Below are 25814 nucleotides of genomic sequence, written 5' to 3' on the forward strand. Positions count from 1 at the left end.
AGGCCCCAGCGAGATTTGAACTCGCGACCCCTGGTTTACAAGACCAGTGCTCTAACCCCTGAGCTATGGAGCCGACGCCGTACATACGTGACGTCACTTTAAATTAAATAGTTATAGCAGGTTTCTGGATTTATTATTTGTTTTTTTTCTCTATTGTTTTTATTTGCCGTACTTTTTTGTTTGTGTATGTGTTGTCTGTCTGTCCTCACAACATGGAAAGTGCTATATAAATTGAAATTATTATTATTATTATTAGTATTATTAGTATTGTTATTATGTATTTTTTAAAGAAATGCAATATATGTATGTAATCTATTGGAATTGAACTTCGACCAAAAAATCCGTCCTGGTAAACTCCCTACGATGCATTCAACACGAGTTTTACTGTACCTGTATCTGCTTTAAAAGTGTGTGGTTCCAGATTGTTCCACTAGGTGGCAGCACGTCAACATCTTAAAAAATACAAATGTCTAAAGCGATCTCTAAATTAAATAAGCAAAGTAAAATAAGTAATACGCTTTCATTTCAAGGTTAACCATATGAAGTTGTTTATTTGTGTTGGTATAAGAACCATAATCAGAACATGGCTTAAATCCATTGCGCTTTCACAAATGTATAAATTACTGGTAACAGCGCAGAAAGAAATTGAGGGTCAAACAAAACTGTGTGAAATAGGTCAAACCAAGGCATATATTACATTAAGGCCGGCAGTGTTGCCTAGACCATAAACTGTTTTGGGAGACCGTGTTTCTATTGGTTGTTGGCCGCCCTCAAGGTTGGGGCTACAGGGCGTGTTGAGAGGCCGGCTGCTGTCCCCCCACTCTGCAGCTACAAGTTTTCCCACAGCAAAATGAAGATGGACGCGGAAGGATAGTAAAGGGATTAACATGGCAGAGTTATTTTCAATGCATCGCGGAGGTTACATTTCCTTAACCTTAACCTATTTTGAGGCAGTTTAGTCCATCTTTGTTTGGACTTCGCATTTTTTGAATAGAAAGACGGGGCTTTGGTTTTGTGTGACCGGCTGAGGAAAGAAAGTGCCATGGTGGAGCCAGGAGGACGAAAGAGCAGATTTAATTCATGAAGAGGTCTTTGAAGATCCTGGATTTCGTTTCAAGTTTCCAGGACCATGATAGTGGACCAAGAAGTTCACATCAACAGGTTAGTGATTGATTAAAATTAAAACAATTTTGGTGCAAAAGTGTAAACGAAATGACAGATTCTAAATTGGTGCATAATACCATAATACCCAACCGAGTGTTAACATGTAGTGTCGACCACCACAGCCTGCCTAACAATACTGTATTAATGCTTGCAAATGACAAACGTGTCTTTTATGATCAGTTGCTTGAAATTACTAATAACCACTCGACTCTGGTCAAGTGCACACTGTACGGTTTTTGAGATACATGTCTGTTTAGTTCATCCCTCTAGTGTTGTGTTCGAGACCAGTCTAACCTGTTCGGATATGACCCGGGTTGCTTATTACTGAGGTTGCGCTGGTGGGAAGCCACTACTTTCTCAACATTTCGGAATGCTACGCCCCAAACTACAGGAGACAAACACACTCCAGCTGTTGCTATCCTCACCCTGTTGAGTCTGGTTCTGACGGGATTTATAGACACCTCTAGTTCATGCTCAAGAAGAAATACCAAGCGATATTTTGTAAACGCGTTTCCCCACACGGAGGCGGGTTCTTCCGCTGAGGCCGTCGCTGGAAATACACGACTCGACGGAGAAGCTATCGTTGTGTCTGGAAAACTAGCAATAATACAACACACTATTAAGGCCGCTTCGTTGCCAGTTATTGTAGTCGGGTGAGGACCGTGGTTTGCTTCTCCGCCTGGCCATGCGAGGAGCTCGGATCTACGTAGAAGAATGGTTCTGCTTCTCCCGGCGTTAGCTCAGCGGCGGCTCCATGTAAGGAACTGGCTTTGTTTTAGCTTCGGGGGTACAGGCGGCCTGTATTCATTTATAACGGGGGGGGGGGGGGGGGGGGGGGAAGACACTCGTAAAAATAGAAAGGGTATCACTACAATTGATATCGCAATTAAAAGGGGAGTGTGTCTGAATTCGGTCTTGTTTGATGTGTATTTGGCCTCTACTCTGAGCAGGCAGCCTTTATTTTGGCAAACAAATCCCTCAGCTGTGGTTAGCAATGCATGAGGCAAATAAGTGTTTACCTGGTGCTTCATCTTTCATTTCCTCTCCAGGGCCAACAGTAACAACATGCTCCTGGCCTCTGTCGTGGTCGTGTGGGAATGGCTGAACGAACACGGACGGTGGCGGCCCTACGGCCCCGCGGTCTCCCACCAGATAGAGGCGGCCATCCGGAGCAGCGACCCCCGCGGAGGAAGCGTGGTCCTCGGCCAGGTGGACAACCGGCTCTCGCCGTACATCATAGATCTCCAGTCAATGCACCAGTTCAGACAGGACACAGGTAAGACTTGTAGTGGGAGCTAAAGACAGGGGGTTAACCGTGTATGGGTGTCACGTGTGGGCTTCTTATCCATGGGTTTGCAAAAACTTAAAACATCTGCTTCTTGTTCATTTGTTTGGTACACAATCATGGTCATACAGGATTCAAGGCCACACGAAACTGCTAAGTACACATCTAGATATTTTATAATATTATCAGTATCTGCTGATATCCAATACACATATCTATATCTTGGAAGACTTTTCTAAGCTGGTCCAACCAAGCAGGTTCAAAGTAAGGTGATTAGTTCTTTGGTCCATTACTAAGCCGGTTATATGTATGCTTATTTGTTTTACTCAAATAAACATATCAACACACGTAACTGTAAAGATTGCGTTATAGCAAGAAACAAATTCTTTTTTTCTGTTGTGCCAACTGTCCTGACTTTTGTGAACAAAACCATAACATAACCAGTTCTGTTTTGATTGGACTTGGGGCCCCTTTTTATGGTTACATTTGGATCACATCCATAACCCTTTTTTATACTATCCATCTTGGTTGAATGAGATTAGTTACTCAATGTTTATTGTTAAAGGTACAATGAAGAGCAGGTCAAAAATACCTTTAATTGGAAATGGATTTTATGATTAATTACAAATGAAGTTGCAAGCAGCATCACACGGAAAACACAATATGAGCAGTATCACAATATCATAATGCAAATACAATTGAGGATTTCGGGGGTTTAAATGAAACTGAAGAAATTAAAGGTCTCATATAAAGTCATTGAGTGTATACACTACAATTCTGAATCTGTCGATTTCCTCTATACTTTAAACGCTTGCATTGGTTCAGGTCTATCTCAAAGTTAAGAGTGTCGTGGAATTTCTGTCAGAAACAGAAAGTGTTTGAGTGGTTTGCTGTGTTGTGTTGAAATTCAACAATATGATGGTGTGGAGCAGCTGCAAATGACAATTGCACCTCGGAGTGAGCTGCATTCTTTAGCCCTTACCCACTATCACTACTAACACACACACACACACACACACACACACACACACACACACACACACACTCCCACACACAGCAGCTGCACACTCCTGACACCATGAACTGGAGAGAGATCTTGGTTCCGTGGAAAGAATGGAATATTTCAAGGACTGATGAGCAGAGAGTTCACTTTGGTTGTCCACCCTCCCCCAGTTCTCGCCCCTTCCTCTCCCTCTGTTTGGTACAAGTGTTACGTTTCGTCAATGGGGAAAAGTCCCCAGGGCCTTTCTGTTTTGGCTCCGACATGGGAGAGATAAAAAGATAACTTGTGTGTATGTGTGTTTGTCCAGTGGGGGGTTGTTGAAAAGTTGGGAGTGGTTGTTGCAGAAGGAGTGAGATAATTGGGGAGTCTGTATTCTCCTTCTTTCTGTCTTTCGCTCTTCCACCATTGTTGGATTTTGTCGAACAGATGTGAGGTTCTCCATTGTGGCTGCAAGGCACACACAGGAGGCAAGATTCTGAGGGCTACAAGCAGACCTCATAGGCAAAGTGGGGGGGTTGTGGGGGGGGGGGGGTTGGGGTTGACTCGTTGCTACAAGGTCAGTAAAGTGTAAGATCAAGGCTATAAATAAATACAAAGAAGGGAAGAAGTACCGTCATTGTTGGGTGCTGAGCCAGGAACCAGTTCTGGGTAGTCAAAATTTGCTGAACTGATATTCCCATTCCAAATATTGTATTTTTTCCAACCTCCTTTTAGTGTGCAAAAACATTGAAAATAGCAGGAAATGTTTATTTATTCCAGTTGCATTTAATTAACATGAGTGTACTTCTTATATTCTTATATTCAACAGGTCTATGTGAGGATAAACCCTGTGGGGGGGGGACTTTTTTGCAGTTATTGATACGTGTTGTGGCTGACAGGATCCATCCACTTTATTACTTTTTTTCTTGATCACACTTGCTACGCCTACAATATCATCAAGCTGCTCCCCAAACACGCTACGTTACTCTTACAACAAATGAATATATTAACGCATGTTTTGCACTGACTCCAGGGCTTGGCAATTGTCACACCACCTACTGCTCAAACTGTTTTCTTCATCTACTCTAATTCACTTTTTTCATGTGTAGTGTAGGACTGCTTTGAATATGAAAACACTTTTTTTTTTAGCAATCTCAGCATCTAAATGTTTTGAATACATGATTTCCTCAAACAGCAGCAAAGAAAGATCTTACTCTGTTTTTAAAAAAAATCTTTGTTCTCAAATTTAAGTAGCTCAGCAGGAAACCGATGGACTGTCCACTCCAGGTAGGGAATGAGGCCTTACCCCAAGTGAAGGAGTTCAAGTATCTCGGGGTCTTGTTCTCGAGTGAGGGAATAATGGAGCGTGAGATGGGCCGGAGAATCGGAGCAGCGGGAGCGGTACTGCACTCGCTTTACAGCACCGTTGTGACGAAAAGAGAGCTGAGTCAGAAGGCAAAGCTCTCTGTCTACCGGGCCATCTTCGTTCCTACTCTCACCTATGGTCATGAAGGATGGGTCATGACCGAAAGAACGATATCGCGGATACAAGCGGCCGAAATGGGATTTCTCCGCAGGGTGGCTGGCATCTCCCTTAGGGATAAGGTGAGAAGTTCAGTCATCCGGGAGGGACTCTGAGTAGAACCGCTGCTCCTTCGCGTTGAAAGGAGCCAGTTGAGGTGGTTCGGGCACCTAGTGAGGATGCTACCTGGGCGCCTCCCTAGGGAGGTGTTCCAGGCACGTCCAGCTGGGAAGAGACCGAGGGGTAGACCTAGGACCAGGTGGAGGGATTATATCTTTTTGCTGGCCTGGGAGCGTCTTGGAATCCCCCAGTCAGAGCTGGTGGATGTGGCCAGGGAAAGGAAAGTTTGGGGCTCTCTGCTGGAGCTGTTACCTCCGCGACCCTGACGGAAAAGCGGGAGAAGATGGATGGATGGATGGATGGATGGATGGATGGAGGTCTTACAGTTTTTCTTTTTTTGAAAGACTATAACCGACCCTGCCACCGGTTGGTATGAAGTGTTTCTTCCTCTCAAACAGGCGCTTGTTGGACTTTGGCTGTAGTGTTGGCGGTGGCCAAGACGATGCAACAGACGACTCCTTAGCCACTATTTCTTTAGAGGTCCTTTGGTGTGTCTGGGCCGTTCTGTAAAACATTGTCTTTTGTGTGTTCTGTATGAAAAGAGGGAGCCAATGTCTTAGTTTGGGGTACTTTCTGGCCCTTTCGGCAGCGGACCCAGCCGATAAAAAGGCATCACTCTGGATGGCTGTCCAGCTTAACGAATCCGTGCACCAGAAGAGTAACAGATGTGAGGAAAACAATTAAGTCAAGAGGACAAACATAGCATGCTGTTGTCTTTGTGATGTGTTCAAGTGTGACTTTTTGGCGAATACTCAGTTCTTTAATGTTCGTTGGTTGGTTTTTGGGGGGGCTTTTGTGTGTTCTGTACAAAAAGTGGAAGCCCATTTCAAATCTTTGCTACTTGTGCTTATTGGTATACAAGAGTTTTGGAATGAGAGAGAACAAACTCAGTCCTTAAGAGGGAATCTGTGACTTGTGTTCTTTTTAGCTTTATAGCTGCACTGTTCGAATGCAATTCAGTTGTCAGTTCAGTATTATATATCGTTTTATATAATATTAAGTATTGTAGTATGGCTGCCTTGCCCTCGATAATGTTTTACTGAGTTCTTTTGGAGTTTTAATCCTGGTAGCAGCAGATGCTTCTTACGATTCTAAATACGCCTCTTTTGTCATAACACATAAAGGACCTGAGTTACTGATGATGGAACTGGCAGAATCTCATGATTTGACTTTGGACTTTTCTTCACCAGTTTAACGCGATCCAAGAGTTGCTAATAGACTTGAAATGCTTTCAGATTGGAAAAATTATGTTACAAGAAAAAATGCCACTGTTAGCAAATGCCCCCCCCCCTTTTATTTCATGGGTATTACAAAGACTGACTTGTCATCAGTTTCTTTTGACGGGCGCTTTCAAGCTCTGAGGGCATGCTTCTCTCCTTCTCCTGCAGCATGTTGCTCTTCTTGCTCCAGCTGGTCCTGCTGAAGGAGACACATTCCCAGACCCCCACAATGCCCCGGGGCGTTAGGGTCACAGTAGAAGGGGGGCGGGGTTGGATGTGGGACTCCCAAGAGACGCAGGGGGAGGGAGATGGATTGTGGTGACGAGAAAGCACGAGGGCTTGTAGCCTAAAATTAACATTCACATGCACACATGAAACCAGGTTAGTGGGACACCAGTGTTGACATAGGAAATACACAACATGTTTACATGGTTCTGTATGACATGCGCACCCCTATGGGAATTCCTGGCTACCTGCTAAATGCCCCCACTTGTGTTCTGATGGGAAACTGCAGAATAGTGCGACAGTGATAATATTGAAACAATAGATTTGACCTCTGGGGATCTAATATAATTTTTTAGTGCCGTGTTTTACACTTATGTCTTAAGCTAGCAAAGTTCTTGCCTTTGTGATGGAAACTTCTGGAGCAATGGAAACGAAACTGAGGGAGACACGGGGAGAGCTGGAACTTTGATGGCAAACACTGAAGGTTTATTATGAAGTTAACTGCCGAAGAATTGACAAGACATTTGCTGCAGACACGAGTTCACAGAGCGGTCGCCCGAAGTATGTCAAAGTTTAACTACCTAAGCCAAAATATTCCAACAGCTTTAGGTACATGATTTGGAAATGAAGGATTTTTTCAAAAAGCCAAAGCCATGGAGTTTTGTGCAGAAGTGGAAAATGGTGGCAGACGCTGCTTTGTTGTAATGTGTGTTTCATTGTATTATAGATCTCAAGTCCTAGTTCTGAGGGTTTCTCTTATTCAATGACAAATACAAATGTGATAATGAAGGGTTTTTTTAAGAAACCATCGCGAAAGTATTGCAAAAAAGGTTGAATGGTCAAGATTTGGAAATTTAGGATTTGAATGAAATCTTTTTCGCACACAGTGAAAATGAGTTCATTCATATAACCAATCCAGTAGTAGAAGCCTTGGGGGTGTTTCTATACAGCGTCCCGGGAGCATTGTTGGGGACTTGGGCCTTTCTTAATGCCCTTTGGCAGTGTCTACCGTTAAGTACTTGGTTCAATCTTGAACCGGGAACCCTGCGATTCCCAAGCCAAGTCCTTACAGATGAGTAGTGAGTAATGATACAAATGTTGGACACCATGCCATAGTTTGACGTGAAGTCTTCATAACTGTTTAAAATCAGGTTTTTCAAGATATATATATGTAGATATATATATAGGTATAAAATTCCATCAAAAATATCAATTGGTTTTGCAATTCCAAACAAACAGGCATACAAATTGAATGTGTCCAACTAAAAACTACATTGACACAATTTCTCATTACTCATATATAAGCAGTGTGGAATATGTTTCCCTAACCCTGTGCTTTTGTTCCTGTTCTCATAGAGAAATTGTGTCAATGTAGTTTTTCGTTGGACACATTCAATTTGTATGCCTGTTTGTTTGGAATTGCAAAACCAATTGATATTTTTGATGGAATTTTAGCTTTTGCTTTTTGACTCTTGATCTTAGTGTCTCTTCTTCCTTTGTCCTGAAGCTTTCTATATGCCCCCATCTGACCCATCTTTCACTATCTCTTTTCTCCTCTGTCACACTTTATCTCCACTGAAAATTGACTCTGAAAAACTCAGGGGAATGGACTCTTTGAAGGTGAGACAAAGTAGAGACAAACACAGAGAGAGGGAGCTGAAGGGAGTAGTCGGCACGACAACGTGTGGAGAGGGCAGCAGGGTTACACAGCAGTTAAACAGCAAGGGAGAAAATTACTGGGGGGAGATGGAAACAGAAAAGATGTACATAGGATGAGACAGCTTAGGAATCAAGATGTAGGAAGCAGCTGAGGACAGGAGAGAGGAAGGAAAATAAAAGTGACATCACAGAGAAATTGAAAGGGGCAAGTGAAAGAATAAATGCTTTTTAAAGACTTTTTTTTGCCAATTGGGCTTTCTTGAAACCAAACAACTATACATTTGCTTAAAGAGGCCTTAAAGATTATGCTTTTACAGATTTTCCCTTTCCTTTAGTGTGTTATATAGGTTGTTGTGCATGTAAATGGTCTGCAAAGGCTTAAATCCCAAAATTCTCTCAAGAGGTAGTTTCTCTCCCCCATACATGCCCCCCCTGCTTTAAATGCCTCCGTTTTGACTCCTTTGTTTACTTCCATAACGTAGTGACATCAATATGTAACATTTGTTCTTCTACTGGATAGCGGTCCAACTCATTGTTCGTGATAGGCTAAGTGGTGGGACTTTTCAGACACATCTCTAAAATTTGACCAATCACAACAGAGCCGGCTTGTCAACCAATCAGAGCAGACTGGTCTCTGAGTTTTTTGAACATTAAAGCATGAAACATGTCGCAATTGAAGCACAAAATACAAATATGAAACCTCAAAATGAGCCAAATATGTCCTCTTTAAATCACACTATTTCTGAAAAGGAAGAGCAACATTTCCTTTGAGTTAGAGGACTGGATACTGCCAGTTTGATGTGTGTTCACATCATAAATCAGAAGAAAATGACAGGAAGAAACCCCCGGGAAAGTTGAATGAAAGAGGTGGGGAGGGTCGGCTCGCTTTAAGTTGTTGTGAAACTCTAAGTGTCAGGTTACTCTGACTCAAGACTCTGGGGGGACATCACTCACATGCAGGACGTGGGCGTATCATTTGGAGACACCAGTAAATGTGTACGTCACTGCTGCCTTTCTGTAGTGAGTGTTTTGGCAGCAACAGCATTTTAGACTACAAGTTAATTTTAAGACAGTAATCCCTTAATATGCCCTTACTAACACCCTGCACACTGTGAAACACTGATCAGGCATAAGCACCACACACAAATAGAGGATTACCTGTGGCTGATGACTCTCATGTGATGGGGTTTAGAGGGGCTTGCAGAGGGGGCAAAAAAAAGACATGGAAATTGAAGGAGAGAAGGACTTCAACAGAATTTGAAGACACTTTAATACTTTAATCATGAGGGCAGCACTTATCAAGGACTTGTGTATATGTCCAAGTCTGTTCACAGTTTCTCATACCAACAGATAATCATACATACTGTTTTTCTAGAAAAATATAGCATTAGGGCGCCAACATCACTTCCAGACAAAATAATGCATTAGAGAAAAGCAGAAATGAATAGTTTCTTCATGCGTTATAGCTGCTGAGTCATATACAGCACGTCCAACAATAAGAAACAACCAGAGTTACAGTTTCTTTACGTCCCCTACAGAAAAAAGGGCCGTAAAAAAAAACAATCTAATTCAGAAATCAAAGTTTAAGGACATTGATCCCCTATTTATTCAGAGCTCATTAAAAACAAAACTGTCTATGCCGTCTGACGTTTTTCATGTTTTTGGAGTTATTATTCAGTTTTTGACGAACAGAAAAATGTTGTTATGGCATCTCTTAAAAAAGTTACAGGGAAAATCGGCATTTTGGTATGAGGGCAGGCCCCCTGTTACGGCAAGAAGAAAAACTAATATTCGCTAAAGGACAACATTGTAGACTACACAAAGTTGTGCATTTATTTTCCGAGAATATTTCTTTACCTTAGCCTAACTGGGAACACACCTGAATCCCACCACAAAAGAAGAAATGGTGACAGCAACCAAGATATCAAGAAACAAGAAGTGAGGAAACAAGGGGGGTTGGGAAAGTGTTGGAAAAAGGAAATGAGCAGGAGGAAAGGAAGTGAGTGTCTGAAAGAAGTTAATAAAAAAAGATATAAGTGCTGCTGGCTCCCAGCCAGCTTGACCTTCTAGATCATTTGCGAGCCCATCCTGTTTCAGTCTCAATGTTTTTCTGTTCTCTCATGCTTCTACTTCATCGTTCCACTCTCTCTTCCTCTCCACTCACATCCTCTCTTTTGTGAGGGATCTCTCTCACTGCTTCCCCTATAGTTCTTTGTTTTTAAATCTCATTTTCTGTTCTCATTATTTGTTGTTGGTGCTTACATTTCCCTCAGATTCTTCTTCCCATGTCCTAATTTGTCCTTTTAGATGTTTAACCTCGATAGTTACTCCCATTCTTTGAGTTTTGTCGTTTTGAAACGCATCTCTTGGACTCCTTTGTTTACTTACAGTACATAGTGACATCACTATCTAACACCTGCCCTGACAGTCCAACACATTGTACGTGATAGGCTATAAGGCGGGACATCTATAAGCAGTTGACCAATTACAACATATCTGGCCAGCTAACCAATCAGAGCAGACTCTGAAAAGAGGCGCTTCCACACAGGCAGTATGAGAAGATAAAGAGCTTTTTGGACATTAAAGTATCTAAACATGTCACAGTAGAGACACAAAATATGAACCTGAAAATGAGCAGAATATGTCCTATTTAATATAGGCTATCTATTAAAAAATGGATAGATACAAAGACATGAGGTCACACAGTTTTGATGTCAACTTGTGGCTGATTTAGTGGAGTTAGACAGTCAGGGAAGCACAGGAAGTGTGTGTGAGTGTTTGTTTTGTGAAGTAGAAGTACACTGTCATCACCACTTTAAGTGTGAAAAGGAATCAGGGGACATTTATTGTCATTCTGAATCACAGGGTTGTGCAACAAAATGCAAATGTAGCCTAGTGTTTTTGCTTCATTGGTGCTTCATTAGAAAAAACGGAATGAAAACCTTAGTGTGTTGCTGTGGTGCAGGTTGCCTTCCCATTTAGTGTAAACAAAAAAAGTGGACGCTATCTAGTCTCTGACTGGACTGGTGTGAGTCAAGTTTGACGACGCATGATTGTGCTTTATAGCCTCATTCAATCAATTATGACATAAGTTTGTACAAAACCCCTTTGGGAATTTCAGCCATGCATATGGTTGCGTGATGAGGAAGAGGAAGTGCTGGCTCATCTTGGATGCCAAATTTCAGAGAGTCACTTCTGTTGAATTCTTGGTGTGTGTGTGTGTGTGTGTGTGTGTGTGTGTGTGTGTGTGTGTGTGTGTGTGTGTGTGTGTGTGTGTGTGTGTGTGTGTGTGTGTGTGTGTGTGTGTGTGTGTGTGTGTGTGTGTGTGTGTGTGTGTGTGTGTGTGTGTGTGTGTGTGTGTGTGTGTGTGTGTGTGTGTGTGTGTGTGTGTGTGTGTGTGTGTGGGGAGTGGGGAGTGGTCAGTGGTAGTGAGAACAATAAGGACCAGATGGCCAGTCTCTCTCCACCTGCCTTTGGTCCCTTTGTCCTTCCTCTCCTACATTTCACTGCTTTTAATTTCTCTTACTGGTGCTTTTAAATATTCACACATATTTCCCCTGTTTACTTTAGCTTTTAGCTCTCCACCATGTACATAACAACAACGTGTTAAATCCATTCAACTCAAGTTTGTATGGTGTTGATTTAAATGACATTTCAAGCTTTTCGGTAGATTATGTATGGACCATTCTTTCATATTTGGGCTGTGCATAACTACAGTGCGGCCACACCCATACAAGCTGCACTTGATTCCAGCTGTGAGTGACATGTGAAAACAGCAGCAGGCCTACAGTTGAATCCAGCGCTGACAGAAGAGGTGTGGTACTGTGAGAGAGCAACGGCGTTAAAGCTTTGGCGGAATTTCTGTGCATAACACATGGACATAATCGTGTAAATTATTCACGTGTAACAAACAGTCCCACAGCTGTAACTGTCAGAGCCAATAACATCTGCTTTTATATGTTTGGGCATGTACCTAAACTTGACCAGTAAATCTGATTCAGATTTAGTTGCAGACATGGGGCACACCCAAGCATATCTACTTTTTCATAGCATGATTACACACACACACACACACACACACACACACACACACACACCCAGTCTCCTGTGCTGAAATGGAGCATAGTTGAGGATTTAAGGAGGCCCTTTTGGTCATGAAGATATATTATGAATTAATGCCCACGTTTGTAAACTATCTGTCTGTCTGGCCTTCTTTGTGTGAGAGAAATATCTAAGCCAATTGTTGATCTTAATCATATTCATTCATATGCACCTTTTTTATGATTTTACACCTATCAAACTTTCAAGTACTTTGTCTTTTAGGCTATATGTATGCTAATACATTTATTAATTTCTAGTTTGTCTGCTAAATGTATGCTAACTTTGCGTTTGGCTAACATAGCGATAGTGTTTGCATAATATGATTTCAGAGTATCAGTATCCTGGACAGTAAGAATGGGTAATAAAAAGTCAGATCCCACAAAGTCTCTTACATGCATCTTACATTTTTATTAGCATGATGCAGAGGTTAAAATAGCATGTGGTTTTGACAAGTTAGAATGAACTAGTACGCTGGAAATGACACAATAAAACAGATTCATATTAAGCGAAATATCTTTTGAATATTAATAATGGCCAAACATTAACAATTGAAACCTTTATTTCTCGGTTGTCCAAGTTTAATTTCTTTAACTTTCCATTTCTAGCGGTGATGCAAGCAGACGTGCATTAAACCATTAAAAACTACTACTCTATTTTTACGTCTTGGCAATGTTCTGAGCTATTTGTGGAGCTGCCTCCTCTGCCCATGTCAGAATCACAGACAGCAGCGCAGCTTGTTCTCAGTCTGCTGTTTGTCTCGCTGTGAACAGAGAAATAACATTTCACATGTTAATCAGCAGGTCAAGTGCTCCCCGTTGCGCTGGAGTCATTCAACACAGAACCAGAGAGTGAGGCAGGAGTCATAGACTTCCGCAAAATATAATTTGTCTCACATACTTTTTGGAGCCACATATATGTCTAACTGTAACATAGACTTAATCTCTTTAGGGATTCAAGTAGCTATGAACTACACTAGAATATTCATACACAACAGACAATACAGTGGAGTTCATCTCAGTTTCATTCACTCTCTCAGTCTTACTGTCCACATCAAACAATCACCCCCCCCCCCCTGCATTCAACTCGTTCCTTTTGATGCGACTGTGCCAATATCCCCTCTTTGTGCTAGTCTCTCATTTACTCTCAAACAAACACACACACACACACACACACACACACACACACACACACACACACACACACACACACACACACTCTCTCTCTCCTTGCCCTGGCATTGACTGAATAGACTGTTACCCCTGGGGACTTAGGTAGTTTCTGGTTGGTTGGTTGGTTGGTTTAGGGACCCTCCTTCCACCCTTCTGCCCCACTTGGAGACACACCTAGTTGTCCTCTGGTTGTTTATTTGTATTTTGAATCATTTGTTCAGATATTTTAGTCACTCATTAAATGATTGCACTGAAGTAAAGGCACACGTTTGAATGTGAGATAAAAAGGGGAAATTAGACAGGATGCTACTTAGAACTCAATGCCCTACAGCGACCAGTATCACAAGGCTCATATCATCTTGGAGGATATTTTTACCCTCTCATCAAAGTATTTTAATGAAATCATGCATCTATGGCCATTTGTTGTTGTATCATTTTGTATCTTTTAATACTTCATTTTTTAAAGGGCTGACCTCTGTCGGCACATATTGGTATTGGAATTCACGCATCAAGTTATATACGTGTTCCAATCTAATACCATAATTTGACATCAACGTGTAACTGATATTGACATCTTTTTAGGAGAAATATGATCCTATCAATCCTTAGACACCCATTGTTGAGATGAACTAATGATTCACTTAACTGTTAAATACAAACATATATGTACATTTTTAAGTGCTTAAACATATATATACAAAAGCATCCTCAGACATTATTAATAACAAGACTACGAATGTTCAATTTGTAGATTTAGTGTTAGAAATTAACAATAAGACGACCTATATTCCAGACATATATCCTCAAACGATTGGCCACAGTGTGACAGTGTTGTTGTTTCTCCGAACTTTAGGTCACTACCACATCTGATGCCATTAAAATATCCAAAGGCTTGTACAGGAAGTGGCTCTTCACCCATGTGATGTCCTCAAGTTCATGTCCTAAATACAGACCATGGCAGAACTATTTTTGGCCCATCTTGTTGCATTTCATCCCCTGGGAATTTATGATAACTACATTTGTATTTAGTTTTATTTGGTATTGCTGTATCTAAATATTTCATTGTTTTGACCAAATGTTTTATTTGCGATGATCTTAACAAGCTTGCTTCAAATAATCGTGATGTTTGAAATACATCTCTCTACATCCCTATTTTACTAGCTTTTTCTTTGCTCCTAAAAAGTCTTTGTCAATCTGGCCATAAGGCTCTTGGTTACGATTGCAGAAACAGGACAACTTAAAGCTTTTTCATTCTTTTTTAGGAACCATCCGTCCGGTGCGGAGGAGTTTTTATGACCCAGCCTCGGCCCCAGGTCAGGGCTGGCAGTGGGAGTGGGAGAACGATGCAGGTTCGTGGACGGCCTACGACATGGAGGTGGCCATCGCCATCGAGAACGCCCACAGCCGGCAGCAGCCCTGTTTCGACCTGACACCACTTGGCTTCTGCTACGTCATCGATTTTCAAAACATGACACAGGTGTGTTTAAGTTCTTTACAAGGACATCAGTGACAAAATCAACTTCCTCCATGCAAGTACTTCCTTGACTTATTGATATTGAGCTACAGGCTGAACGACCCTCTTACAGCTATGGATAATGTGCAGCGAGCCAGACATTAACCGGGGGGGGGGGGGGGGATCCTGAAGCTAAGCGCAGAAGCAACCTGAAGCAACATAACTTAAAATGAGGGCTGCACTGATGAATGTTTTCTGTAACTTTCCAAGTCTGTTCACATTTTATTTTCCATTAACTATTCTTTAAACAATGCCAGAGCCCTCACTATGATGACATTACTTCCTGTCTGTCTTCTGGTTATTTCTCTGTGTCTTTACCATCTGTCTCTGTTTTGTGCTGCTTCGTTGTTCTTCTTCTATTTCTGCTTTTGTTTCTTTGGGCCACGGTTCTCGTTAATTGACTAGACTTCTTTCTGTACATTTGATTTGACTTCACATGGTCCATTGATCAGTCCGTACCTATCGAAAAAGAGCAGACCACTAAATGTCGAATTGACTAATCAGAATGAACTATTCAACTAAGTGGTCTACCGATGATAGTTAGTTAAAATTAGAAATGTCATCCAACTAATGTTTTGTTCTGTCCTCCTGCAGGTAAACAGACAGAGCCAGAGGTGTCGGAGACTTCAGAGACGAGCAGACATAGCCTACCCTGTGGTGTCCGGTCCTGTCCAAATACCTAAAGGGGGAGGAGGAGGAGCCCTGCTGGGTGTCGGGGTGTCGGGGGCCAGCACAGGGACTGGAAGCTCTATATATCCCAATGGTGGCTTACCGGCTCCTGGACTGGGACAGCCTTGTTCCTGCCAGCAATGCATGCTGGTCCTTAGTGTGAAGACCAGTACAGGAGGGGCAGGGATACAGACTCTAGGTAGACGCTCACTAACCATGCAACGGGCCAGGAACCCACCACCCATCTCCTCAAAACCCCTGAGTCCATCTAAATCTGCCACTCTGGGGCGAGGACAGCAGCTGAACTCCAACGGCAACTCCAACTACTACCAGACGCTGCCGCACGGCCTCGCCATCTCTAGGAACATCTCCTCGCCGAGAAGGAATGCTCAGCTCTTCGCTCAGTCCCTGGCCGCCCTCACCGTCGGAACCTCCACCCTGGTCGTCTCCTCGTCTTCCAACAGGCCACCCCCACCATCCCTCCCGCCCCCTCAGCCTCCATCCTCCAAACCCAACGCGGTCCCTCCGTCCATCCCGCCCAAGCACTCCTCAATGTCAGCCAACGACACAGTGCCAACCGCCACATTAGTTACCCCCGCCAACATTGTGACCACGCCACCTTCCCCCGTGCCATCCCCGTCGCCGATGCCAATGAAGCCGCAGCACCCACTGGCGTCGGCGTCAACAGTGTGCCATGCCCCGTTGCCACAGAGATCAAGCTTAGCAGGGCTGAGTAGACCAGCCTTGCAGAGGATAGCCATGGCCCAGTCCAGAGCGCTCATAGCGTCAGGGTGAGTAAATCAAACACACCCATAACAAGAATACTGACTGAAGTTCAACTTATATACTCTGACTGAGCATGTGAGGTATACATTTCCTCATAAATATCGAGTTGGAGGATCAGAATAGATGGTTTGAATTCACAATCGGACTCAACCAAACTAAAATGTAGACCAACATTTCATGACCCTTCTTTCGTTGTGCATTATTTGAACAAGATGCAAACTGGTTTAACAGAATGTTGTTATTATTGTTATTACATCACGCAGGGGTACTTGTAATACCCAAATGTTCTGAGTCTGTTCAGACATGTAGAAGAGATGCATGTTCCAACACGTGAAAAATGCTCTTGCATTACGGGACATGCAGCGCTAGATATGCACGTACACACCAACATGCACACACAACTCTTATTTTGGATGTGTTTAGCACTTTTTTAAATAAATATTTTGGCGGGTTGAACAAAATCAACCAAGCAGAAATGAAAGTAATGATTGATTTCTCAGGAAGGTGACAGATAGTGTAACAGAAGAATGTTAAAGAGTCAAATGGCGTTCAGTAACACCTACTGTGTGTTGGGTCAGCAGGCTGTGAATTCTAGTGAATTGTATATTTGTAACACTTAATCAAAGACTAAGACAGTAAATCACAAGCATACAAAGACAGAATTTGAAGAATCATTTAACCAAAATGGAAGCAAGCTAAAGTGACCTTTTATCAAAAGTGCATGTGTGTGTTTGTCAGAAGTCAGCCGAGCCTTCTCTTGGGGGTCAGCAGTTTTCCTCAGAGATATTTTGTGTATAAGCTATGCAAGGTGCAAAGGTCTGAACAAAGCGCCGCTCTGCAGGGGTCGGTGCTTCTGACCTTCACCTTTCTTTCTCAAATAGAAAGCCACTGTGGAGACTTCAGGAATCAGGAGAACACATAAATTAAAAACACAGTTGCAGATGAAATGGTGAATGAGCTACGATATGACAAACAGTCCGCCTCAGGCATCTTTTACAATCATTGTCCAGCCCCCTTCTCCCTCACCTGTCATCTCTTCTAAATCATCATTTATTTCTCTGCTAATATCGTCCTCTTTTTTCAGTTTCATATTGTTATTTTGAGCCTCTACTGTGACATGCTTTAATGTTCAAAAAGTATTCTTCTGATACTGCCTGTGCCTCTTTTCACCCTCTGTCTGAAACCAGAGCCCGGTCTGCTCTGAAAATTGATACAAGCATCCATGAAGTTTTGATGATCTCTTAACAACATTTCTGCAAAACGAATGCCACTTCCACCACAAAGTTTCGCCTGATCACCCTTGCTGTTGCTGTATTTCCGCTCTTCCTTTACCCACAGAGTCCAATTTTAATCAGCTTTCAGTTACTCAACTTCTTCACTTTATTTTGTGCTGCAACCAGAAAGAAAAAATACATTTCATCGTGATATAACTTTCTAGGATGTCACACAACTTCCTGGAAGCTTTCCCATTTGTCAGTTTAAACAACAGGTTTTTTTGTGTATCTTCTCTTGGCAAAAAAACAAGGTTGGATGGTTTAGATGTAGATGTTTTTTATTGGTAGAACCCCCCTCCCTATCCCTGTCGTATGTTCCCTGCCCCCTCTCCTCCTTCCCTGGCTCCTCTCCTCCCTCCTCTCCCGTCGCGTCTCAGCAGTCTGGGCCCCTCAGAGCCTCATTGTTGGTCTCCACAGTAACCTTTGTTGGATTACCCATGCCTGGGCCGCATTAGCAGCACAATGCTGAGCCTCTGCTAGTTTTTCGTCTCCTTCCCCCTCTCTCTGCTCAGACCCCTTTCCATATTCTTTTCCAACTTTGTATTTCAGACTTTTTTTAGATTTTTATGAGCTCTTGGTGTTTTTTCTCTGGCTTTGCTTCCTTATAGCAGCCTGTATAGTTATGCTACTTAAAACATAACTCAAGTAAATAAATACGCCTTATGGCCGTGTTGGCTGTGTTGATTATTTTGGGGTGGATGGAAGTTGTGAAATACACTTTTTATCTCAACAGGAAACAAAAATATTTTATTATTCGTCCAGCATTGTTTCGATCCCCTGACAATCATAATTCAGACAAGAGGAGGGGTGTGTTGATACATTTATGTATGTCTGAGCTTGTGTGTGTGTGTGGACAGACTCAGACTCAGACATGCACCAAGACAAGGGCTTGTTGGAATGGTGTGTGTGTGTGTGTGGGGGGGGGGGTTACAAGACAAAGAAACGAGTCAGCAAACTGTCAAAGATTGATCACACTGTGTTGCAAGAAATCAGGCCAACACTAGAGAGGGAGGTTAAACACACACACACTCACACACACACACACACACACACACACACACACACACACACACACACACACACACACACACATATATACACGGAGTGTTGCCTGGCTGTGAAGGCATTTCACAAATGCACGGACCAACACGCACACATTGTCCTTCCCTATCGCAAACAGTAAATATTGACCATCCTAACAGGAGATGCAGCGTAGAGTGTGTGCTCACTCTCTCTCTAGAGGGGGATTATGGGAATGAGACAAAGGGAGGGAATGAGTCGGGGGTGCTTTGAGGAGAGGGGGAAGCACAGACAGCATACAGAGTAAAAGGAAATTAGGCAGGAAGAGGTGGGGGAAAGATAAAACTCCATCAAGTCTGACTGTATTCTGTGAGAGGGGAGCAGAGGAGCACGGAGAGTGTGTTGGCACCTGTTCAGTAAACCAACAGGTTTATATTAAAACACATGTGACCCACAGAGGGAGCTGTAGCAACACACAGGGAATATTCTTATCTGATGAATGAAATAATATTTTTTAAGCATACGAAAAGATTTGATTTTGAACAATAGTTCCCCAGAGAACACATATTTCTCTTTGAGTATTGTTACATCTTCACTAATACGCATAGGATCTTTGACCATTCAGTTAGCCGTAGTCCATAGGCTCATAAAATGTTATATTTTTATTGGAACGCAGAGACAAAACTTTAAGGACTTGGCTGTGACACGGTCAGCAGATTTACCCTGTAGGCCCCCGCTAGGCTTTTTTTTGTAAATCCATGAATGAATATTGATGAAGAAGAAATACAAAAAAAGTATGCGTGATTGGAAAGTTCAAACGTTACATACATGCATTGTATAATACGGATCTCTACAAGAAAAACATTTTGATATAAATTGCGTAAAATATTTTTAAATTTCTAAATCTATCAGCACAACAAGCAACCCCGGGAAAAAATAAATTCATAAGTATTTGTCATTTAGCATTAGCATTTGCATTAGCAAAGCCTTTCATTCACCTTCCAGATTTTCCTCTGTCATCCAAAGGTTGTTTACGAGGTAAAAGAAGCATCACTTTGTAACATTGCAGCACAACAAATAATAGTTTTGTAGTCTCAAAAACTGTAAGAAGGATTTGTCTCTTTTACTTATTTTTTCATCACTTTTTCATCCCCTTCTTATTTGCATTTTAAGAAATGATTTGGTTACAGGGCATACATTAAAAAAAAAAAGATACAGTTCAAACTAAGGTAAAATAACAATAAACAAATCAGAATATAAATATTAACAATAACTTATTGGAGGATTACTCAATATTATTATTTAACAAATAACAAGGAACTGATAAAAAAGATTATGAACTCAGAATTTAAAAATCTGTCAAATGTAATTCATAGTGGAAGAAACAACTGAGGATAAGAAATGAAGTTCATATCTTTGATGAAAGATAGGAAAAAAATAGGTGGGACGTAACAATTATTTTAAATGACTAATAATTACTAATTGAATATCTGTTATTTGTTAGCTATATCCAATACGTTTTTGGATCCCAACAATTATTATTATTTTCAGAGAATGCTTTCTACTAGTTAAACTTCTCTTAATATCGTGTAAATAATGACATCTTATCAATATCAAAGTTTTGAATCAGGGCCTTGAGTATTGGTTGCAACAAGCTACAGAAAAATAAAGCGTGTCAGTTAAAAAACACCACACTTCCTGTCACACTTAATAATTGTTTACAGTAGCAGGGGAATATCAATATTAGTGTTTGAGTTACAGTGTTTGTGTGTCCATAAGAATGTGTGTGAGGCTGTGGGTGTGTGTCACAATGTGTGTGTGTGTGTGAGAATGTGAGTGTGTGTTTTATTGTCTGGTGTCTGAATCAGGCCAGCTCAGGTCCATCTGGGCCCCGAGGGGACAGCAGTAGCAGAAGGGGGGTGTGTGTGTGTGTGTGTGTGTGTGTGTGTGTGTGTGTGTGTGTGTGTGTGTGTGTGTGTGTGTGTGTGTGTGTGTGTGTGTGTGTGTGTGTGTGTGTGTGTGTGTGTGTGTGTGTGTGTGTGTGTGTGTGTGTGTGTGTGTGTGTGTGTGTGTGTGTGTGTGTGTGTGTGTGTGATCCTGTGGGAAGCGGGCGGAGAAAGGAGGGCGGGTGTGAGGTCACTAGGGGTCAATAGACCGGGGTCCCATCCTGGCCCTCCCCCCCTGACAGGGACAGGACCTTCCTCTCTCGTGGGTCTTGTGTTTATTTTCCTCTTCTATGACAGTTTGAATGTCCCCTCTGAGCTGCCTTGGTTCCTGCCTCTGCCCAAACACTTCCTCAATTAGTTTTTATTGTTTTAATTTATAGTTTCTCTATACGGGTAATGTTGAACGTTGTCACCGAAAAAATGTACACACCAGGTAAATTATGACTAAATGTAATAATGCATCTCTTCTTCTTCTTATGTTCTTCTCGCCTTTTTCAAGTTCTTCGTCCTTTTCTTGTTCATCTTCCTTTCCCCCTTTTTCTTATTTTTATTTTCCCCTTTCTTCTTCGTCCCTTTCTCATTCTTCTTATTCCGTTTTATCTTATTGTTCCTCCATTTCCTGTTCTAACTCTTTCTTTTTGTTCTTCACTATCCTCTAATTCTTCTACTTCTTCCTTATCTTCTTCTTTCCCTTTCTTCTTCGATTTCTTCTTTTTCTCCTTCTCTTTATTGTGGTTCTTCATCCCCTACTTCTTCTAATTCTAAACAATGAAGGAATACATTTCATTTAAAATTATTTTAATTAATAAAAATGGAACACTAAAATTATTTGGACCATTTATTTTGGTACATAACTAGCACTATGTTGAAATCTGGGAAGTGCTGCAACTTGTAACCAACTATAATCAGAAAAATCCAGTGTGATAACGGGTCCACTGTGTAAACAAAGGAGCTGTGTGTACAGTATGTGTGTGTGTTATCAGTGGGACAGCTTGAACGTGTGTTAATGAGCTACATGAAGCTTATCCAGGATCAAACTCAACACGCTCTTTCTGTCTCACCAGCAGCCTATTAAATATTAATAGGTCCGGTGACTAGGATATCTGTGTGGGTGTTTGTGTGGGTGTGTGAGATTACTGTTGTTGTCACTCATTGAATGGATCCAGTTCAGATTTAATATAGGTGTTTCCCATCCGTCATCAGCACAGAATCTATTCATAGCTTTATGAGAGACCTTTGTATAGCTCAGCTGGTAGAGCGGAGGACTGTGGTGGCTAATGCTGAAATCCTTAGGACACTGGTTCAAATCTGGCTCGAAGGAGGTGCTCTTTTAATAGAAAATAGTTTTGAATCATTTATTATTACTATTGTTTTCCAACTTAGCTTAGCGTTGTTGAGTAGTCATATGACTGAGAAGAAGTCCGTTAACAGCCTAATGCTAGCTTTTTACCACTGCCAATAACACCTACGATTAAAAAATCATAACGTGGTGATAATATGTTGAAATTATTACATTATTATGTGTTTGCTGCATATCTTATTTTCTGCAATATTCTTAAATCCAATGGGAAATTCCCATTGCTTTTTTGTCAGGGGAGCCATGTGACCCTAACCTCAGGGTTGGCCCACTAAAAATACATTATGACTGCACTACTCATGTGTAGCACTTGTGTGTTTTGGAAGCTTCATCTATGAATGTGAATCAATACCACTTTACATCCGTGTTTTATGTTATCTGAAGTGAGATAAAACCTCACACTTCTTCCTCCCTGGTGCAGACTTACACACATATACAGTGGGGCAAAAAAGTATTTAGTCAGCCACCAATTGTGCAAATTCTCCCATTTAAAAAGATGAGAGAGGCCTGTCATTTTTATCATAGGTATACCTCAACTATGAGAGACAAAATGAGAAAAAAAAATCCAGGAAATCACATTGTAGGATTTTTAAAGAATTAATTGGTAAATTCCTCGGTAAAATAAGTATTTGGTCACCTACAAACAAGCAAGATTTCTGGCTCTCACAGACCTGTAACTTCTTCTTTAAGAGGCTCCTCTGTCCTCCACTCGTTACCTGTATTAATGGCACCTTTTTGAACTCGTTATCAGTATAAAAGACACCTGTCCACAACCTCAAACAGTCATACTCCAAACTCCACTATGGCCAAGACCAAAGAGCTGTCAAAGGAGACCAGAGACAAAATTGTAGACCTGCACCAGGCTGGGAAAACTGAATCTGCAATAGGTAAGCAGCTTGGTGTGAAGAAATCAACTGTGGGAGCAATTATTAGAAAATGGAAGACATACAAGACCACTGCTAATCTCCCTCGATCTGGGGCTCCACGCAAGATCTCACCCCGTGGGGTCAAAATGATCACAAGAACGGTGAGCAAAAATCCCAGAACCACACGGGGGGACCTAGTGAATGACCTGCAGAGAGCTGGGACCAAAGTAACAGAGGCTACCATCAGTAGCACACTACGCCGCCAGGGACTTAAATCCTGCAGTTCCAGACGTGTCCCCCTGCTTAAGCCAGTACATGTCCAGGCCCGTCTGAAGTTTGCTAGAGGGCATTTGGATGATCCAGAAGAGGATTGGGAGAATGTCATATGGTCAGATGAAACCAAAATAGAACTTTTTGGTAAAAACTCAACTCGTCGTGTTTGGAGGAGAAAGAATGCAGAGTTGCATCCAAAGAACACCATACCTACTGTGAAGCATGGGGGTGGAAACATCATGCTTTGGGGCTGTTTTTCTGCAAAGGGACCAGGACGACTGATCCGTGTAAAGGAAAGAATGAATGGGGCCATGTATCGTGAGATTTTGAGTGAAAACCTCCTTCCATCAGCAAGGGCACTGAAGATGAAGCGTGGCTGGGTCTTTCAGCATGACCATGATCCCAAACACACCGCCAGGGCAACGAAGGAGTGGCTTCGTAAGAAGCATTTCAAGGTCCTGGAGTGGCCTAGTCAGTCTCCAGATCTCAACCCCATAGAAAATCTTTGGAGGGAGTTGAAAGTCCGTGTTGCCCAGCGACAGCCCCAAAACATCAGTGCTTTAGAGGAGATCTGCATGGAGGAATGGGCCAAAATACCAGCAACAGTGTGTGAAAACCTTGTGAAGACTTACAGAAAACGTTTGACCTCTGTCTTTGCCAACAAAGGGTATATAACAAAGTATTGAGATGAACTTTTGTTATTGACCAAATACTTATTTTCCACAATGATTTGAAAATACATTCATTAAAAATCCTACAATGTGATTTCCTGGATTTGTTTTCTCATTTTGTCTCTCATAGTTGAGGTATACCTATGATACAAAATTACAGGCCTCTCTCATCTTTTTAAATGGGAGAACTTGCACAATTGGTGGCTGACTAAATACTTTTTTGCCCCACTGTATACACATTGGTGAGTCATTCACTCCTGCGTCGTCATGTGTCACTGAGTGGGGTTAACTGAAAGCAGCTTAGTGCACTAACAGAAAGCCTGTTAAAGCTAAACCAACGAAAGGAAACAACAGATCATCGTCCTGCTGCCGGTCACACTGCCTACTCTGGTCTGTTGGTGTTAGGGACTGTGTTTCGATACACGTGCAGAAACTCCTTTTTAACCCCTTCGATAGCTCAGTTGGTAGAGCGGAGGACTGTAGTGGTTAAAGCTGAAATCCTTAGGTCGCTGGTTCAAATCCGGCTCGAAGGAGGCGGTGTTTTTGTTGTTTATTATTAATATTATTTTCAATCGTTTGATTTCCCTCTTGAACCACAACTCCTCTTTTTCTCAGAGTTACATTTTTTTTAAACATTTGCAGACCGTAGAATCTTCAAATGCACAAGTCCACAATTTAAAACAACTCTGTAGAAACAGTATCTGTGCGTGACAGGGGGGTTAGTTTTAGTTATTGTTTTTTTAATAGTTTTTTATTAAATATTGTTGAACTTTAACTTCAGTACTGACTGCTTATTGGACACGAGTCACAGTGAAAAGCCAAGTTTAGCCTCTCAGCGAGATCTTTTATAGGGAATTTTGTAGCTATATGAGGGTGATGATGATGATGATGATGATGATGATGATGATGATGATGATGATGATTTAGATAATCTCCAGCAATTGGCTGTCTGTGGATTAGCTCTCATAAATACACCGACAGCAGAGAACGAAGCAATACAGACAGAGGGAGAGAGGAAGAAAACACTGTTATTGTGTCTTTAGGACCGTGTCTTCAATCTTTTTTCGGTTTTGAACGTTTCTCAATTGTTACGCTGATTTGAATTGCTTGTCGTGATTTATGGTTGTAAACATTTAGTGCTAAAATGACAGTCATCCATTTTTCAATGTGAGTATCTGTCTGCTACAGTGTAGGGTAACCGCCAACTATATTTTCTGTCTTTTAATGTATGTCTCTGTCTCTGAAATACTCAAGCAGTTTGTGTCTTCTCTTACAGTGTGCCAACCGTCCCAGTGAAGAACCTCAACGGATCCAGTCCTGTCCACCCTGCACTGGCCGGTAAATCCAAAACACACACTACACTCGGGCTGCTTCCTTTGACAGATCTATAAAGAGAGAAAGATATTTGTTTCTGTTCTAACCACACTCATTTTCTCTTTGCTGTGTCTCAGGGATCACAGGTATCCTGATGAGTGCTGCCGCTCTGCCTGTGTGTCTGACCAGACCCCCAAAACTGGTGCTGCATCCCCCACCTGTCAGCAAGAGTGACATTAAACCCGTGCCAGGCTTCGGCCACTGCTGCAGGAAGACCACCAAGAAGCAGGCTCGCAAGGGTAAGCAAAAGCAGTCAACAGAAATTCAAAATAACCATAATTAAACCTCCGTAATCAGCTTTTGTACTCCGTGAGAGTTTTTGAAATTATTCATCAATAGGATAACATTTTAACCATCTGGAGCTTTTCTTGCCTTTAACCCTCTTTTCTTGCTGTGTGCAGGTAAAACTCCAGAGGATGTGGTTAAGAAATACCTGCAGAAAGTAAAAAGTCCACCAGAGGAGGTATGAACAGCATTATTTGGGATGCATAGTTAATGGAAACCTTAGCAAAATAGCAACATTCATATCTTACAGTACTGTAGGTTTTTCTCTTCTCATTTATACCCGACTTGTTCTATATTTGCTATTTTGATTTTATTATCTTGGCTTTTTATTTA

At 41.8% G+C, this 25814-nt stretch overlaps 1 protein-coding gene and 2 non-coding genes across 4 annotated transcripts in view; 2 read left to right on the top strand and 1 right to left on the bottom strand.

Moving 5' to 3' along the window:
• On the bottom strand, positions 1 to 73 carry trnat-ugu (transfer RNA threonine (anticodon UGU)). Its single transcript has one exon. It is a non-coding gene; the product is annotated as a tRNA-Thr (tRNA).
• A 776-nt stretch (positions 74 to 849) lies between these two features.
• LOC134864738 (E3 ubiquitin-protein ligase DTX4-like) overlaps positions 850 to 25814 on the top strand; it is a 29766-nt gene continuing 4801 nt past the window's right edge. Inside the window, exons 1-7 of one of the 2 annotated variants that reach the window (XM_063883948.1) lie at positions 850 to 1161; positions 2214 to 2440; positions 14710 to 14924; positions 15555 to 16420; positions 25099 to 25160; positions 25274 to 25435; positions 25598 to 25659. In XM_063883948.1, the coding sequence (XP_063740018.1) occupies positions 1130 to 1161; positions 2214 to 2440; positions 14710 to 14924; positions 15555 to 16420; positions 25099 to 25160; positions 25274 to 25435; positions 25598 to 25659 (1626 nt within the window). In that variant the 5' untranslated portion in view covers positions 850 to 1129. Of the gene's footprint in view, positions 1162 to 1458; positions 1921 to 2213; positions 2441 to 14709; positions 14925 to 15554; positions 16421 to 25098; positions 25161 to 25273; positions 25436 to 25597; positions 25660 to 25814 lie in introns of those variants that run through there. The other variant, XM_063883949.1, reaches the window with a different exon arrangement.
• On the top strand, positions 24269 to 24355 carry trnay-gua (transfer RNA tyrosine (anticodon GUA)). The gene is given in 2 exon segments: positions 24269 to 24305; positions 24320 to 24355. It is a non-coding gene; the product is annotated as a tRNA-Tyr (tRNA).

The sequence above is a fragment of the Eleginops maclovinus genome, chromosome 5 (genome assembly GCF_036324505.1).
Source record: "Eleginops maclovinus isolate JMC-PN-2008 ecotype Puerto Natales chromosome 5, JC_Emac_rtc_rv5, whole genome shotgun sequence".
NCBI classification, from domain to species: Eukaryota; Metazoa; Chordata; class Actinopteri; order Perciformes; family Eleginopidae; genus Eleginops; species Eleginops maclovinus.